The sequence below is a fragment of the Balaenoptera borealis genome (assembly GCF_965194805.1).
Source record: "Balaenoptera borealis genome assembly, chromosome: 9".
Lineage (NCBI taxonomy): Eukaryota > Metazoa > Chordata > Mammalia > Artiodactyla > Balaenopteridae > Balaenoptera > Balaenoptera borealis.
The window spans coordinates 38,602,672-38,622,856 of record NC_138873.1 but is presented as its reverse complement, the minus strand read 5'-3'; the positions used below and the strand labels follow the sequence as shown (position 1 = coordinate 38,622,856).

General features: G+C 37.5%; 1 protein-coding gene across 12 annotated transcripts in view; it reads right to left on the bottom strand.

The window, feature by feature from the left end:
• Positions 1 to 20,185, bottom strand: part of TRDN (triadin) — a 370,366-nt gene that overhangs the window by 295,987 nt on the left and 54,194 nt on the right. For all 12 annotated transcript variants that reach the window (XR_014248698.1, XM_082406161.1, XM_082406160.1 and 9 more), the window contains exon 2: positions 18,060 to 18,269. Coding sequence is in view for 11 of the 12 variants with exons in the window: in XM_082406161.1 (XP_082262287.1) it covers positions 18,060 to 18,269 (210 nt within the window). In the remaining variant the exon portion in view is untranslated. The remainder of the gene's footprint in view (positions 1 to 18,059; positions 18,270 to 20,185) is intronic.

The following is a 20,185-nucleotide window of genomic DNA, read 5'->3' as shown; positions in this document are numbered from 1 at the left end:
CACAAAGCTCTTGAAATGCATCAGATTCTAAAAGATAAAACCCATTTGAATTACAATTTTGAAAAAAATAAAATACTTGCAGATGTTAGATATTTAGATGAATTTAAAGCAAAAGAAAACTAGGATCCTGATTTAAAAGCAGTTTTGGTGAGCTAATTGTTTTATTGACTGCACAAGGAAATGACTGTCACTTTTCTAATTTACATTTGAATAGTCATAGTGTAGCTCCAATCCTTGCCATTCAACATCTGAGGCATGAGCATTTTCCTTCTGACTTTTAACATTTTCTCAATTGAAATTTTCCCATACTCATCTTTACTATTAACTAACTTCAGTATTTTAGAAATGTGCACTTGTGTGGAACCCTAATGAAATTAAACACAAGCATCTTTAGTTTTAATTGTGTGATTATTTCAATATTTAACAGTTTCAAAATATGTTTCTAAGTTGTCCTTTGCTGTTCCTCAACTGCTAGTTTTTGAGGCAATAAGAAGCATTAATGCAAATAAATGTACATTTCACCTCTCTTTCTCAATACGACCCCAATCAACCAATTTTTTGCTGGCAAAATTGTGTTGCAGGTGTTTAAGCCTTGAATATTTCCAGCTAGCTGGAGCTAGACCCATGTCAAAGAAAGGGCATTTTACATTCTGAAACAAAAATCACAAACAACTTTTGGCTTCTTTTATTCATGTCAAGCATCTATATAAAAATTGAAGAGTCTTACTATAATTTTATTAATAATCATGGTATGGATGTTATTATATTAATTGAACAATTAACTTTCCTTCTTCCTCTTAAAGATGTATATCTTAAGTATAAATACAATCCTAATGTTACATGTATTAACAAGGAATGAGAAAGCAAGTTTTCTGTAGATTTATAGATTCCTATAGATTTGTTTCCAAGCTAATAGAATTAATTTCCTGGTAGCACAAGAACAGTCAAAACATCATAGTACTCCAGTTAGATGACTTACTTGGATCATTATGTTATAAATTTAGCAGACCAGTGAAAAAGAAAGATACTAGATTTGGGATTTATACAGCAGTTAGCATATCCTGACTACATATTGAATAAACATGTATTTCATCAAGTCAAGGTTTGGTTTTGGAAACTCTTGACTATATTATATATTCTCTTTAGCTATTCTATTGCTCAGTGTTAGCCAAAAAAATAAATTTAAAAAAATAAATTTATTTATTTTTGGCTGTGTTGGGTCTTCGTTGCTGCGCGCGTGCTTTCTCTAGTTGCGGAGAGCAGGGGCTAATCTTCATTGTGGTGCGAGGGCTTCTCATTGCAGTGGTTTCTCTTGTTGCACAGCATGGGCTCCAGGTGCAGGCTTCAGTAGTTGTGGCACGCGGGCTCAGCAGTTGTGGCGCACAGGCTTAGTTGCTCCGCGGCATGGGGGAGCTTCCTGGACCAGGGATCGAACCCTTGTGCCCTGCGTTGGCAGGCGGAATCTTAACCACTGTGCCACCAGGGAAGTCCCCAAAGAAATAATTTTAAAGTTTTTTTAACCACATTAAAGTGGAGCATGTAGGGCCATGAATTATGTTCTTACTATATCATATAAAAATAATAAACCATTTCAGAATGGCTAGAACATTCCCTCAATGTGAAAATAAAATAGAATACTTTAATCATTGGATTACTATTGTGTAATTGGTAGAATCTATGTATATTCAAATGATATTTAAAACTGGAAATCATGTAGTCAATTCATCTTTTTGAAATATGCCTATTCATCTTTCTGAAACATTGAATAAGCTTAAAGTCATGAAGAATAAATTAAAATAATACTAACTACAATTTATCTAACAATTACTATGTGCCATTCAAAATTCCAAATGTTTTGTATATATTAACTCATTCAATGCTCACAGAAGCATATGAAGCAGATACTATTATTGCCTACAGAGAATGAAACTGAGGCACAGGGAAGTCATGTTCCCAAGGTTACACAGCTACTAATTGGAGTCAGGACTTCAACCCAGTGCTTTAGCCCCCAGAGCCTGCATTCAACTACTTCACTTGGGTCTTGAAGTCCATGTGTTCTTTTATTATTACTGTTGTGTAGTTTTGCTTGTTTGCTTGCTATATATGCTTAGCAAATAACTCCTGTTAAGCTCATACAAATTTTACTAAACAATGTGTGCCAGGCAATAAGCAGGTTAACAGGAATATTAAGATAAATGAGACAATCCTTACCTTTGAGATGCTTAAGGTTCAATCAGAGAAATAGAGGTTTAAAAAGTGAATCTTGGGGCTTCCCTGGTGGCGCAGTGGTTGAGAATCTGCCTGCTAATATAGGGGACACGGGTTCGAGCCTTGGTCTGGGAAGATCCCACATGCCACGGAGCAGCTAGGCCCGTGAGCCACAACTACTGAGCCTGCGCGTCTGGAGCCTGTGCTCCACAACAAGAGAGGCCGCGATAGTGAGAGGCCCGCGCACCGCGATGAAGAGTGGCCCCCGCTTGCCGCAACTGGAGAAAGCCCTCGCAAAGAAAACGAAGACCCAACACAGCCAAAAATAAATAAATAAAAATAAATAATTAAAAAAAAAAAAAAAGAATGGGAGAGTTCTTTCTTCAAAAAAAAAAAAAAAAGTGAATCTTAACACTATCAAAATCATCATAAACTATAAAGAATGACTGCTTATTACTTAGCATTCAGAGTGTAAAAAACACTACCACCTTTTCCTTTATTTATTTACTTATTTATTCATTCTTTCATCTCAACATTCATTCAAATGTTTATTGAGCTCACAGTGCTAAACACTTCTAAGCACTAGAAAAATCAAGCAAATAAAATAGACAGTCATTTTCCTTGCAAACCTAACAGATCAGTAGAGAAGAAAGATATTAAATAAGTAACCACACACAATCAAATGTATGTAACTTGTAATAAGTGCTGTGAGTAAAGAGTAAATGATATAATGGGGAATTAGGATAGAGTGACTTGATTTATACTGAAAGTTCAGGAAAGGTTTCTCTAAGGAAGTGAATCCAAGCACAGCACTAAAAGAGGTTTAATAGCTGGACCATCAAAAAGTGGGGTATTATGGTATGATTTATAATTGTATCCATCTAGATACATCTATAAATATAAAGTCTCATTTGCTAAGGTTCAAATGAGCGGTATAGAGCATTGGTATCAAACTTGGATTTCTTGACCTTGAAATCTGCCACCAGCAAAAACCTGGAGCCCAACATCGAATTGCCAACTTTCTATTTTGTAAGAAAATGTCATTTAAAAACTGTAACAGGAACAATATCTGCCATTATCATCATTTCAAAAGAGAATTTTAAGACCAAAAACGTAGGAACAATAGAATTAAGGACACATCTTTAAAGTGGATATATTTTTCTTTATCTTTTTCTTCATTTCATGAAGAATCAACAAACTCTGATTAGGATCTGGGAACCATTGGACTATAAAAACTTCTGTTTCCTTGAGGTGTTTATAAGCAGATTGGAATTAGGTAATGAAATGCATCCTTATAGATGTAGTGACCAAGAAGACCAAACAGGCCTGGGTCATTTAACAGAAAATGTGGGATTTGAGATAAGACTTGAATCAGAATAAGAAGCACAAAAATGTCAGCTATTCTTGAAAACTCAGTACACATGAGAACTGATAAAGTCTAAAATGTTGCATTTAGTGTCCCAGTTTTCCAAGTCTCTTAAAATGTAATAACATATTCATACATATGCAGTCACACAGGCATTTCTATATATATACACACACACAGACACACAGACACATATACATATATACATAACTATTAAATGTTAAATTTAAACATTGTGATTGACTTTGGGTCTTCTCTGAATCATTTTGCTCCTCTAAACTCATAGCCTGACAAACAGTGCACCTGTTTTACTGGGCTAAGTGCCAGGGGAAAAAAAATATCAGGGAAATTAATTTTTAAGAGCAGTAGATAAATGGCACACCTCATTAGAAAGTCTATTTAAAAGGCACATCAGGAGATGTCTGCAAGACTTTCATAAGAAATTGATGCTTCCTACCATCATATTCTCGCTGGCTCTCTTCTCAGATTACTGATCTTACTTCCTGGTAATAAGACGCAAATTCAAGTTGCATTTAATGAGTGCCTCCTATGTGCCAAGGGGGTATGTTTTACATAGATTATCTTATCTAACTCTTTCAGAATTGTTTTGAAATAAGTATATTTTGTGGAATGCCTGCAAGAATTACTATATGTGCTTTGAGACCCCCTGGTACAGCCATATAATGATTTTCCTTTCTTATGGATGAAGATGCTAATAAATTATGACCCTTGTTTTTAGGTAAGAAAAGCCACGAATTACTACAACTTATTCCCATACGTTCTGACGTAGAGGAAAATCATTAACATGCACTATTAACTAAGTTTATAGTCATTTCTTTAGAAATCCTACCTGTTTGCATTTATTGTTTAAAGAGAAAGTTGTCTCTTTGTAAATAAGGCAAAGAAGTCTGTAAGGAATCTCAACAAAAGACCACGAATTCTGACCCTGAAAGAATCATTAAATTATCACGGCACTCCACCGTTTTCTGGAAGGACTTCCTGGCTGAGTCTACAGAAGCTTGGGGGTGAGGCCTCTAGCTGCCTTTGTGACCCCCTAGGCTTAGTTATTAAGGAATGAACATTACTCTGCCCCTCCACCCCAACTTGGGGTTTCGGAAGACATAATATCCAGGTGACCAGACACCTTGGTTTGTGCCTATTGTCCTGAGGTAAATATTCATAGCTTTCCATTTCACTCTCACAAATGTCCCGTTTTGGATGATAAATTATATCGTCATCCTATGGGGTGGTTTTGTGTGCTGTCAAGTCACTAAACTTGAACTACATTTCCCAGAATTCCCTTACATGAATGTTCCAGGTAACAGTTGGGTACAAGAGAAATTTGCACAAGCTTTGGAAGGCAAAATAGAAGTAATAGCCATTGTTTATTCTCTGAAGGTTGGTATAGGGCAGGCGCTGTCACCTCTCATGCCCATTATGGCAGGTATGCTGGCTGGTCTTGACGTGTGACAGCAGCAGGCTGCATCTCTTCCAGTTCCCACTGACTGGCCCTCCTCCTTCAGCATCTCCTTCAGCAGGTGGAAGGCACCAGCCTGTATTGCAGCTCACCCACGTCATCGTAATTTGAGGTGGTGAGAGTCAAATGAGGGTTCCAGGTTGTCCTTTGTCTCCCCTATTCTATTTCCATCTGCCTTTTTCAGTGATGGGGTTCAGGACACGCTACCCCAAAATGTGGCACCTTAGCATACTGAATATTTTCAGCTGAAGGAATGGAAGAACTAGCATGTGCAAGAAGAACTTTCTGACCTTCCCCTAAAGCAGGTCATAAAACCCTCCTGTGAGAGAGGCCCTCCCTACACCCAGAGGAAAAGAATGTCCTTATCCTCAAATGCACAGAGGAATCTGAATGAACAGGCCTTACTGCGTCCCCCAATCTGCTACACTTAGCTCAGACCTTTTTTGTCGTGTCACATTTTTTCACCACTTTTCACTTATCACCAAACCTAGCATAAAAATGCTCAGGTTTAACTGCCTCTTAAGGGCTTCATTTCCTTATGAAGGAAGGCTCCTATGTCCCACAAAGCTTATATTAAATAAATCTGAGTGCTTTTCTCTCATTAATTTGTCTTTTGTTAGAGGGGGCCCAGCCAAGAATTTAGAAAGGGAGAGGACAAAGATATTTTTTCTCCTCTATACTATCTTCCACTCTGCTGACTTCTGACCCTGTACCAGAGAAACTGCAACAGCCTCACCTAGACTGCTTAATCAGCTCCCATGAATGCATAAGCCATACAAAATAAATTCCCTATTTTACATCACTTACAGTGACTCTACTCTCATCAAATTCTGACAGATAGACCATAGCATTGTTCGAATAGTATTTTGACATTATGTTTAGTAAGAAATGAAGGGTAGGTGAAATCTCTTTTCTAGTATCTGATTTTTGTGTCCTAAAATTTGTCTTATTTGAAAAGATGAAGTAAAGTCACAAATTTTGCAGACCAGGAACCAAGGTGCCATTTTACAGACAAGAAAATATAATTTCTTAGTCATGTTAACTTGTAGGTTATAGAGATATGAGTGAACCCAAGTCTTCTGAAATAAGCATATGAGTGAACCCAAGTCTTTTGAAATAAGCCAATTCTATTAGTGCTTCACAAGTAGATTGTATACAGATCAACCAGATCAAATTCAGAAAATAGGGAATTGTGAAGATTGGCCAGAGGAGAAACATTCTTCTCAATCCAGTATGGTACTTGCTTATGAAAACAGGTTTTCATTTCTCTGTAAACAGTTTCTAATATCTTGGAAGCATTCACCTACTTTTCTCAAGTGTCAGAGCCCAAGGACAGGTGCTCTCTCTGGCTTTCAGAGCGACTATTTCTAGTATGCTTTCTTGTACCACCAACCTTGTTTTTTAAACATTAACAATATATATTTTGAAGACTATTATGTGGTACAAAAGGCTCATCATGGTAATAATATTAATCCCTGGTAAATGTTTGAAATGTATCAATTAAAAATAGCATTAGAAACACAAGAGGATCATTTACATTTTGAAACTCTTAATGAAGCAAATGATTTTTTTTCTGTGAAAAAAACATTAAAAAGGCAAGTTAAAACTTAATAAATGGAGAAAAGAAATCAGAATTTTAATACAAGTGGATGTATCCCATCCAACCAGTGGTTAATACAGGTTTTATGCTATAATTATACAATGTCCTTGAATTTATACTCTTTTGGTTCTAGAAGTTGATCATTCAAATTTTAATTAGCAAAAAGTATTTGAATTTCTTATTTGAAGAATTAATATATATGTCCAGGAGAATTTTCGCTTTGAGACTTTTTAAAATTTCAAATCCATTGGAGAATGTTTGCCTTCTGAAATATGGCTTCAGGTTGCCAGCCATCCCAACACACCATCTTTCTCTTTGCACCTGTTGTAATTACAATCTCTCTTTGTCAACTAGAGTACTGAATGGTACATCCTTAGATCTAAGTATTTATCTTAAGATACATAACTTGGCAATATAACTTTCTGAGAGTAAAATATGTGGTAACCAGCCACCACAGTGGCCCCCAATGATTCTTGCCTGTGGGCATTCCTACCATTGTATAGTCTCATCCAACACTGAATAGGGTTGAGCTGTTACGACCTAAAGGATTTTGCAGAAATGGCAGCGTGGGATTTCTAAGTGTAGGTCATAAGGGGCATTGTGGCTTCTGCCTTGCTCTTTCTCGAATCACTCAGTCTGGGCAATGCCAGTTGCCATGTTGTGAGGACACACCAGCATTAACTTAAAAGCCGAATGAGTGAGACATCTTGCCAATTGGTCCCCAACCCCAGAAAAAAAATTTCAGATGTCTGCAGCCCCAGCCAAGGTCTTCACTGCAACATCAAGATATACCCTAAGCCAGAACCACCCACCTAAGCCATTCCCAAATTCCTAAGCCGCAGAAACTGTGTGAAGTGATAGATGTTTATTATTTTTTTAAACCTCTTACTTTTCTGGTAATCTATTATGCAGCAATAGATGATCATTACAAAATATGACAAGTATCATTTCATAAACATATTTTATTTTTCATTCTAATTTTATTAAATGTACTTATTAGTTTTTAAAGTGGGTCAAAACCTGTTTGACTGGATGAAATAAAACTTTTATGATAAATATTTCTTTCTTCCTAAGGTAAGGAATTGTTTCAAAATCAAACTATCAGCATTATTCATTCCTTTAAGCAATATATAGCAGAAAACTTGCTATGTGACAGACACTCATGTACAGAGATGAATAAGAGAATTTCTTCCTTGAATAAGGTTAAGTTTTTGAGTGAGGTGGACAAGTAAACAGATAGTAACAATACAATGTGTTAACTGCTGATAATACAGGTGCCTGTAAGGGACTAAGAAAATGAAAGCATGGTACAGTGAATTTTTCTTAGGAAATCTGGAATTCTTTCAGAAAAAAGGGATGAATTCATCCTTCAAGAAAACTGAGGAATGAATCTCTTACTAGTGATATTAAAATGTATACAGGGGAGACCTTCAAAATGGCGGAGGAGTAAGACGTGGAGATCATCTTCCTCCCCACAAATACATCAGAAATACATCTACATGTGGAACAACACCTACAGAACACCTACTGAACGCTGGCAGAAGACCTCAGACTTCCCAAAAGGCAAGAAACTACCCACGTACCTGGCTAGGGCAAAAGAAAAAAGAAAAAACAGACACAAAAGAATAGGGACGGGACCTGCAGCTCTGGGAGGGAGCTGTGAAGGAGGAAAAGTTCCCACACACTAGGAAGCCCCTTCACTGGCAGAGACGGGGGGCAGGTGGCAGGGGGGAAGCTTCAGAGCCATGGAGGAGAGCGCAGCAACAGGGGTGCGGAGGGCAAAGCGGAGAGATTCCCGCACAGAGCATCAGAGCCGACCAGCATTCACCAGCCCGAGAGGCTTGTCTGTTCACCCGCTGGGACGGGCGGGGGCTGGGAGCTGAGGCTCGGGCTTCAGTGGGATCCCAGGGAAAGGACTGGGGTTGGTTGCGTGAACACAGCCTGAAGGGGACTAGTGCGCCACAGATAGCCGGGAGGGAGTCCAGGAAAAAGTCTGGAGCTGCCGAAGAGGCAAGAGACCATTGTTTCGGGGTGCACGAGGAGAGGGGATTCAGAGCGCTGCCTAAAGGAGCTCCAGAGACGGACGTGAGCCGCAGCTATCAGCGCGGACCCCAGAGATGGGCATGAAACACTAAGGCTGCTGCTGCAGCCACCAAGAAGCCTGTGTGCAAACACAGGTCACTATCCACACCTCCCCTCCCTCGAGCCTGTGCAGCCCGCCACTGCCAGGGTCCCGTGATCCAGGGACAACTTCCCCGGGAGAAGACACGGCGCACCTCAGGCTGGTGCAACATCATGCCGGCCTCTGCCGCCGCAGGCTCACCCCGCATTCCATAGCCTTCCCTCCCCCCGGCCTGAGTGAGCCAGAGCCCCCGAATCAGCTGCTACTTTAACCCTGTCCTGTCTTGGAGGGAACAGATGTCCTCAGGTGACCTACACGCAGAGGCGGGGCCAAATCCAAAGCTGAAACCCAGGAGCTGTGCGAACAAAAAAGAGAAAGGGAAATCTCTCCCAGCAGCCTCACGAGCAGCAGATTAAATCTCCACACTCAACTTGATGTACGCTGCATCTGTGGAATACCTGAAGAGACAACGAATCATCCCAAAATTGAGGCAGTGGACTTTGGGAGCAATTGTAGACTTGGGGTTTGCTTTCTGCATCTAATTTGTTTCTGGTTTTATGTTTACCTTAGTTTAATATTTAGAGTTTACTATCATTGGTAAATTTGTTTATTGATTTGGTTGCTCTCTTCCTTTTTCTTTTTATATATAGATATATTTTTATTTTTCCTTTTTTTCTGAGTGTGTATGTGCATGCTTCTGTGTGATTTTGTCTGTATAGCTTTGCTTTTACCATTTGCCCTAGGGTTCTGTCTGTTTTTTTTTTTTTCCTTTCTTTTTTTTTTTTAGTATACTTCTTAGCGCTTGTTATCACTAGTGGATTTGTCTTTTGGTTTGGCTGCTCTCTTCTTTCTTACTTTCTTTTCTTTTATTACTTTTGAATTTTTTAATTTTTAATAATTTTTTAATTTTTTATTTTAATAACTTAATTTTATTTATTTTTTCTTTCTTTCTTTTTTTTCTCCATTGTTTTCTGAGCTGTGTGGCTGACAGGGTCTTGGTGCTCCAGCCGGGTGTCAGGCCTGTGCTTCTGAGCTGGGAGAGCAAAGTTCAGGATATTGGACCACCAGAGACCTCCCAGACACACATAATATCAAACAGCAAAAGCTCTCCCAGAGATCTCTGTCTCAATGCTAAGACCCAGCTCCACTCAATTACCAGCAAGCTACAGTGCTGGACACCCTATGTCAAACAACTAGCAAGACAGGAACACAGCCCCACCCATTAGCAGAGAGGCTGCCTAATATCATAATATGGTCACAGACACCCAAAAACACACCACAGGACGCAGTCCTTCCCACCAGAAAGACAAGATCCAGCCTCATCCACCAGAACACAGGCACCAGTCCCCTCCACCAGGAAGCCTACACAACCCACTGAACCAACCTTACCCACTGGGGGCAGACACCAAAAACAATGGGAACTACGAACCTGCAGCCTGCAAAAAGGAGAACCAATACACAGTAAGTTAAGCAAAATGAGAAGACAGAGAAAAACACAGTAGATGAAGGAGCAAGGTAAAAACCCACCAGACCTAACAAATGAAGAGGAAACAGGCAGTCTACCTGAAAAAGAATTCAGTGTAATGATAGTAAAGATGATCCAAAATCTTGGAAATAGAATGGAGACAATACAAGAAACTTTAACAAGGACCTAGAAGAACTAAAGAGCAAACAAACAACGATGAACAACACAATAAATGAAATTAAAAGTTCTCTAGAAGGAATCAACAGCAGAATAAATGAGACAGAAGAATGGATAAGTGACCTGGAAGATAAAATAGTGAAAATAACTACCGCAGAGCAGAATAAAGAAAAAAGAATGAAAAGAAATGAGGACAGTCTCGGAGACTTCTGGGACAACATTAAACACACCAACATTCGAATTATAGGGGCCCTAGAAGACGAAGAGAAAAAGAAAGGGACTGAGAAAATATTTGAAGAGATTATAGTTGAAAACTTCCCTAACATGGGAAAGGAAAGAGTCAGTCAAGTTCAGGAAGTACAGAGAGTCCCGTACAGGATAAATCCAAGGAGAAACACTCCAAGACACATATTAATCAAATATCAAAAATTAAATACAAAGAAAAAATATTAAAAGCAGCAAGGGAAAAACCACAAATAACATACAAGGGAATCCCCATAAGGTTAACAGCTGATCTTTCAGCAGAAACTCTGCAAGCCAGAAGGGAGTGGCAGGACATATTTAAAGTGATGAAAGGGAAAAACCTACAAACAAGATTACTCTAACCAGCAAGGATCTCATTCAGATTTGACGGAGAAACTGAAACCTTTACAGACAAGCAAGAGCCAAGAGAATTCAGCACTACCAAACCAGCTTTATAACAAATGCTAAAGGAACTTCTCTAGGCAGGAAACACAAGAGAAGGAAAAGGTCTACAATAACAAACCCAAAACAATTAAGAAAATGGTAATAGGAACATACATATCGATAACTACCTTAAATTTCAATGGATAAATGCTCTAACCGAAAGACATAGATTGGCTGAATGGATACAAAAACAAGACCAGTATATATGCTGTCTACAAGAGACCCACTTCAGACCTAGGGACACATACAGACTGAAAGTGAGGGGATGGAAAATGTTATTCTATGAAAATGGAAATCAAAAGAAAGCTGGAGTAGTAATTCTCATACCAGAAAAAATAGACTTTAAAAAAAGACTATTACAAGAGACAAAGAAGGACACTACATAATGATCAAGGGATCAATCCAAGAAGAAGATATAACAATTGTAAATATTTATGCACCCAACATAGCAGCAACTCAATAAATACGGCAAATGCTAACAGCCATAAAAGGGGAAATCGACAGTAACACAATCATAGTAGGGGACTTTAACACCCCACTTTCAACAATGGACAGATCATCCAAAATGAAAATAAATAAGGAAACACAAGCTTTAAATGATACATTAAACAAGATGGACTTAATTGATATTTATAGGACATTCCACCCAAAAACAACAGAATACACATTTTTCTCAAGTGCTCATGGAACATTCTCCAGGATAGATCATATCTTGGGTCACAAATCAAGCCTTGGTAAATTTAAGAAAATTGAAATCGTATCAAGTATCTTTTCTGACCACAACGCTATGAGACTAGATATCAATTACAGGAAAAGATCTGTAAAAAATACAAACACATGGAGGCTACACAATACACTACTTAATAACGAAGTGATCACTGAAGAAATCAAAGGGAAAATCAAAAAATACCTAGAAACAAATGACAATGGAGACACGACGACCCAAAACCTATGGGATGCAGCAAAAGCAGTTCTAAGAGGGAACTTTATAGCAATACAATCCTACCTCAACAAACAACTAACATCTCAAAGAAACAACCTAAACTTACACCTAGAGCAATTAGACAAAGAAGAACAAAAAACCCCAAAGTTAGCAGAAGGAAAGAAATCATAAAGATCAGATCAGAAATAAATGAAAAAGAAATGAAGGAAACAATAGCAAAGTTCAATAAAACTAAAAGCTGGTTATTTGAGAAGATAAACAAAATTCATAAACCTGTAGCCAGACTCATCAAGAAAAAAAGGGAGAAGACTCATATCAATAGAATTAGAAAAAGGAGAAGTGGGGCTTCCCTGGTGGCGCAGTGGTTAGGAGTCTGCCTGCCAATGCAGGGGACACGGGTTCGTGCCCTGGTCTGGGAAGATCCCACATGCGCGGAGCGACTGGGCCCGTGAGCCACAACCACTGAGCCTGCGCGTCTGGAGCCTGTGTTCCGCAACAAGAGAGGCCGTGACAGTGAGAGGCCCGCGCACCGCGATGAAGAGTGGTCCCTGCTCACCGCAACTAGAGAAAGTCCTCGCACAGAAACGAAGACCCAAACATCCAAAAAATAAATATAAATAAATAAAAGAAAGAAAAAGGTGAAGTAACAACTGACACTGCAGAAATACAAAGGATCATGAGAGATTACTACAAGCAACTATATGCCAACAAAATGGACAACCTGGAAGAAATGGACCAATTCTTACAAAAGCACAACCTTCCAAGACTGAACCAGGAAGAAACAGAAAATATAAACAGACCAATCACAAGCACTGAAATTCAGACTGTGATTAAAAATCTTCCAACAAACAAAAGCCCACCACCAGATGGCTTCACAGGCGAATTCTATCAAACATTGAGAGAAGAGCTAACATCTATCCTTCTCAAACTCTTCCAAAATATAGCAGAGGGAGGAACACTCCCCAACTCTTACTATGAGGCCACATCACCCTGATACCAAAACCAGACAAAGATGTCACAAGGAAAGAAAACTACAGGCCAATATCACTGATGAACATAGATGCAAAAATCCTCAACAAAATACTAGCAAACAGAATCCAACAGCACATTAAAAGGATCATACACCATGATCAAGTGGGGTGTATCCCAGGAATGCAAGGATTCTTCAATATATGCAAATCAATCAATGTGATAAACCATATTAACAAACTGAAGGATAAAAACCACATGATCATCTCAATAGATGCAGAAAAAGCTTTTTACAAAATTCAACACCCATTTATGATAAAAGCCCTGCAGAAAGTAGGCATAGAGGGAACTTTCCTCAACATAATAAAGGCCATATATGACAAACCCACAGCCAACATCGTCCTCAGTGGTGAAAAACTGAAACCATTTCCACTAAGATCAGGAACAAGACAAGGTTGCCCACTCTCACCACTATTATTCAACATAGTTTTGGAAGCTTTAGCCACAGCAATCAGAGAAGAAAAAGAAATAAAACGAATCCAAATCGGAAAAGAAGAAGTAAAGATGGTACTGTTTGCAGATGACATGATACTTATACATAGTGAATCCTAAAGATGCTACGGAATACTACTAGAGCTAATCAATGAATTTGGTAAAGTAGCATGATACAAAATTAATGCACAGAAATCTCTTGCATTCTTATACACTAATGATGGAAAATCTTAAAGAGAAATTAAGGAAACACTCCCATTTACCATTGCAACACAAAGAATAAAATACCTAGGAATAAACCTACCTAAGGAGACAAAAGACCTGTATGCAGAAAACTATAAGACACTGATGAAAGAAATTAAAGATGATACAAACAGATGGAGAGATATACCATGTTCTTGGATTGGAAGAATCAACATTGTGAAAATGACTATACTACCCAAAGCAATCTACAGATTCAATGCAATCGCTATCAAACTACCAATGGCATTTTTCACAGAACTAGAACAAAAAATTTCACAATTTGTATGGAAACACAAAAGACCCCAAATAGCCAAAGCAATCTTGAGAAAGAAAAACGGAGCTGGAGGAATCAGGCTCCCGGATTTCAGACTATACTATAAAGCTACAGTAATCAAGACAGTATGGTACTGGCACCAAAACAGAAATATAGATCAATGGAACAGAATAGAAAGCCCAGAGATTAACCCACGCACATATGGTCACCTTATCTTTGATAAAGGAAGCAAGAATATACAATGGAGAAAAGACAGCCTCTTCAATAAGTGGTGCTGGGAAAACTGGACAGCTACATGTAAAAGAATGAAATTAGAACACTCTCTAACACAATACACAAAAATATACTCACAATGGATTAAAGATCTAAATGTAAGGCCAGACACTATAAAAGTCTTAGAGGAAAACATAGGTAAAACACTCTATGACATAAATAACAGCAAGATCCTTTTTGACCCACCTCCTAGAGAAATGGAAATAAAAACCAAAATAAACAAATGGGACCTAATGAAACTTAAAAGCTTTTGCACAGCAAAACAAACAAACAATAAATGCTGGAGAGGGTGTGGAGAAAAGGGAACCCTCTTGCACTGTTGGTGGGAATGTAAATTGATACAGCCACTATGGAGAACAGTATGGAGGTTCCTTAAAAAACTAAAAATAGAACTACCATACGACCCAGCAATCCCACTACTGGGCATATACCTTGAGAAAACCATAATTCAAAAAGAGTCATGTATCACAATGTTCATTGCAGCACTATTTACAATAGCCAGGACATGGAAGCAACCTAAGTGTCCATCGACAGATGAATGGATAAAGAAGATGTGGCACATATATACAATGGAATACTACTCAGCCATAAAAAGAAACGAAATTGAGTTATTTGTAGTGAGGTGGATGGACCTAGAGTCTGTCATACAGAGTGAAGTAAGTCAGAAAGAGAAAAACAAATACCGTATGCTAACACATATATATGGTATCTAAAAAAAAAAAAAAAGGTTCTGAAGAACCTAGGGGCAGGACAGGAATAAAGACGCAGATGTAGAGAATGCACTTGAAGACACGGGAAGGGGGAAGGGTAAACTGGGATGAAGTGAGAGAGTGGCATTGACATACATAGACTACCAAATGTAAAATAGCTAGTGGGAAGAAGCTGCATAGCACAGGGAGATCACCTCGGTGCTTTATGACCACTTAGAAAGGTGGGATAGGGAGGGTGGGAGGGAGATGCAAGAGGGAGGGGATATGGGGATATATGTATATGTATGGCTGATTCACTTTGTTATAAAGCAGAAACTAATACTCCATTGTAAAGCAATTATAGTCCAATAAAGATGTTTAAAAAATTAATAAATAAATAAAATCTTAAAAATAAAAAAATAAAATGTATATAGTACTTGTGATAAACCAGGTTCTGTTCTAAACACTCCAAATATATTCATTTGTATAATTCTCTTAATCTTATTACATAGGTACTATGGTATAGATGATGAAACTGAAGCAAAGAGAGACTAAGTGACTTTTCTGATATCACAATGGCTAGAAAGTTGCAAGATCTGGATTTAATAGCAAGGAAATGCAGCACCAGAGTTCACATTCTTAACTACTTTCTTACACTTTCTGCTATACTGTATCAGGGAATGAGGGAAGGATGGCATGAGCAGAGGCAGGGAGGAGTGAGAGTGTATGTTTTCCTAGGGAAAGAAAACAGGTGAGAGCAATAGGAAGTATGGCTGGAAAACAGGGTGCATGAGCGGAATTACAAGATGAAAATAAAGGGCTAAGCCAAGGACTTGAATTTCATGCCAAGGAATTTGTACTTGGCAGAGATACTCAATGAAATTTACGTTTTATGAAGATACCTTGGGGGCAATGTTAAAGGGGAGAGACCTGGATGAGGCAGACAAGAAGAAACTGCATTAGCCCCCTCAAAAGAGAATCAAGGTCTGAAGTGTAGTAATGGAGACTGTGGTAATAAGAGGAGGGAGCAAATTTATGAGGCATAAGAGGGTTGGCTGGCATACAGTGTGGTAACTGACCAGGTGCCCAGCAGATTTAACAGATGACTTGCAGGTTTCTTTTTGCACGGAATGGATATATGGTTAGGTCATTAACAAATATATAGAACTGGAGGAGGAGTCTTCACAAAGAAGATGTACTTAGCAAACATTTCTTGAAAGAAGAAATGAAGTAGTAATAATACAGAGGTTATTTTTCCCCTATCAAATGAAATGCCAGGAACATAGGCATTATCCATAGTACCTAATTACAATGGTCCAAGGAAGCTCTACTGTGGACTGTGTGCCTTACATTTAAGTAATCTAATCTGAAAATTTAATTATAGGTAGCTGCTCATTTTATCAAATAATTAAGAACAAATTCAACAGTAATTTATTTGTATACTTATTAAAGTATTAACTTTACAAATATTAGATTTACACACAATTCTTAACATACATCTACTGTAAAAAATTGAAGAACTACATTATATGACCATATTTGGTTCTAAAATTTGAATGAATGAAATTCTAAAAAAGAACAGATGAAAAATATCAGTCAATATAGGCTCAAGGGAAATGAAATTTCCTAGAGTAATGTAACCAACTGTTTTTCACTTAAAATTCTAGGTCATATTTTATATTATAGGCATTTCAACCGTATATTCTTTTAAGAGTCTGCATTACACAGTATACCAAAACTATTGCCTACTTAAAGCAGAGGTTTATGGCTCTGGATAAATAGCCCTTTTGCTTTGGTTGACATCATGAGACTTAGCTGTACCTGTTAGATGATGCTCACTTTAACCCAGCTACCAACGGTACAGGGGGCAGAGTCATCTCAGTCACACCTCCATATCAATAAACCCAAACTATACAGTTTTTTGACTTTATGTTATTCATACTTGCATTTCTTTTAACATAGCCATTTCCTGGCATATGTAGTAGATACTTGATAATAATTGTTGAATAAGTAAAATACCATAATGAGAAGTAGAGGATCTCTCAGTATATAGAATGCAACTTACAGTATTTATAGTTTCTGGGTTCTACCGATTCCACTCTTACTGAAGAAAGAACAGGTAGGTTGGAGGGTGCACAGTGCAAATATGAACGAGCACATTAAGAGGCTAATAAAATGTTTTTGCTTATGATACAAAGGCATAGCATAAACTCATTCATCTATTCATTTATACTTATTGAGCACCTGACCGATTCCTTCCCTGAAGGAACTCACATGCTCAATAGAGCATGTCAGATGTGGAAATAGACAAATATAATTTTAAAAAAACAGAAAGACCTTGAACAAAGAGATGAACAATATACTCAGAGATTGGATAGGCCATAATGAAAATCTAAATTTCCTCACTTGTGATATTCCTATTTCACTCCAAATCTATAAGAACACATGGCTGGCCGTAGTATCACATTACAAGTAATTCCTGGAAATTCCTTTTAACATTCTTTATTTTTAGGAAATCAAAATAGGACGTTTTAATGGGAGGAGCAAAGAGAATGTCTGGGAAGGAAACTTGGAGCCAGATAGTGGGGGACTTAAAAATACAGGATTTTCCATTTGTCCAGAAGTGTTTTATTTGGGTTTGGTTTGGTTTTATACAGCCGAGTGTAAAATCTACAAATTATCCTTTATTAATGATTGATAAAGTCCCTCTTCCCAAACCAAATATCCACCAAGCTTTGGAATTGTTTTCCTCATGAAACTATAACATTGAGCTTTTGTTCAGCTCTTCAAATCAGGTTGCATTTGAAGTCTATGAGAACAACAGGCAAAGATTAGAAGGAAAGGTGAAGATGGGAACTAGCCCTTAGCGGCCCTCAAGCATGTTTGTGGGATGCTTTGCTTATGTGCAGGGTGAAGAGAAACAAAGCCAGAGCTGGAGAGAACTCTGTTTCTTTCCATTTAAAAGCCAAACTTCTGCGGTACAGCAGACACTAACACAACATTGCAAAGTAGTTACACGCCAATAAAAATTAATTAAAAAAAAGAAAAGAAAAGCCAAACTTCATGGATCTTACCTGAAAAGTTTCTGTAATCCACTAAGTCAAACATAACAATGGCCACAGCTGACCACGTGATGATCAGAGCAATGACCAGAAGCCAGGCTGCTGGGGAACTGAATGTCGTCACTATATCTTCTGTGACTGTCCTCTTCACCACTTTCCCAGGGGATTTGGGCACAGATCCATTCTTGCTGTCTACCACAGTTGTGGTCGTAGATGTATTTCCTAATCGAACATTGGAAAAGGAGAATTACAATTTGGAATTTCACGTCAAATATTGATGACAAAAACCCCTTCCCCACAAAACACAGACGGTATAAGTATATATAGCTCTTTTATAGCATCTTCTATGGCAGAATACACCTCTTTAGTGGTAGAGCCAACCTCCCTGCCCACTACCACATTTCACTTTCTCAGCATTTACCCTCCACCCTGATACCCATAGGCCCTCATAATCAGCATTCCTCGTCTCCCAAGTTCCATAAGTACTGCCATCCAGGCCACAAACTATGTCATAATCTTCAATCATTTTTGCATCTCCCTTACCGCCTCATATACCCAATAGCATCAAGGGCAATGGCTTTTTTGGTCAAGTCGCTTTTTAACACCTTTTTCTTTTATTTAGGTTCATATGTCAGGTCTAAATGCAAGCAAAAATATCCCCTCTGGGAGAGAAACAAAATCAGTGATAAAATAGTTCAAATGGATGACATTTCTTTTGGATATTCTGGTTTAACAGCATAATTGACCCTCTATTAAAGCCATTAATTTTTATTTGTGAAAGGGGCATAGAAGATTTAAGAGATTAATGTTGGAAAATCTTATTATATCCAGAAACTTTTTATTCCTGCTTACAAAAGTCTACACTTTCAGTTCATGACTGAAAATTCAAAAAATATAAAAAATTGCAAAATAAATAAATAGATAATTATTTGGGTTTTTTTATTAAACAATAGACTTACCATAGAAAATTATTTGTATTCTCACCATGTAAAAACAACTGTTGACATATTGTTCTATTTATACCTACTTTTCTGTACATGCAAGTAAATACATAAATATGTTTTATTTGTTTCTGACAAGTCATCAACACACTCTGTTAGTTTTTTTTACTAGGCAATATATAATAAACATGATTTCTTGCTGTACGTATTCCATAAAATGCCACTTAAGTGGCTGCATGGCGTGTCATTCGTGGCTATGCATAATTTAGTCGAACAGCTTTCTACCCAGGGACATGGCAGAAGTTTTCTCAGCACGTATTAATGATTTTTGTATAAGGAGAATTTCCTAAATACAGAATTTCTGGGCAAATAATATAATCACTTTTATATCTTTTGAGAATATATGTATATATTTGAAAATTAGTTTATTTTTGGAAATTGTGTATGCCAGCAGTCTCTGTTTCCTTATCCTTGACAACCCTGGGTATTACCGGTATTCAAAATATGTGCAATCACACAGGAGGAAAATTCTACTTCATTTGCAGTTCTTTGATTGCTAGAGATAAGCTCTTTTATATGTTTATTTTTCATTTATATTTCTTATCCTGTGAAGTTTTTTGTTCATTTTTCTATAAACCTCCTTCTGGTGGTTTATAAAATTGTGTACAGATATACATATATACATAATGTATATGTATATATTTTGTATATGTATATTTGCATATACATATATGCATGTGTCTACGTGTAAATGTACTTACGTGTATGCATGTGTGTATACATGTATGTTTATAAATAAACACACACATATAGGATAGTACCACTTGATCTAACCTTATTTTGCACCTTTTTCCTTCAACTGTTTACTTTTTCTTTTTATATTTTTATGTATAGAGTAAACATTTAAAAATTTTGTAACTCATTTTTCTTCTGTAAAGTTGCTGCCTTTGCATGACTAGAAAGCACCCCCTCAATGGAGAGCAGGCATATATGACTATATTGACAAGCCTTGACTCATAGAAAGTTATCTCTAGAGGAAACTTAGAGATTATTTGGAACAAATATATCATGTTTCACTTAAGAACAATTGAAGACCAACCAGAAATTACACAGATGTGGAGTAAATAACTGAGTACTAAAGAGAAAAAATACCCCTAACAATCCAAATATTTTTGCCAAAATTACAGCTTAACAATA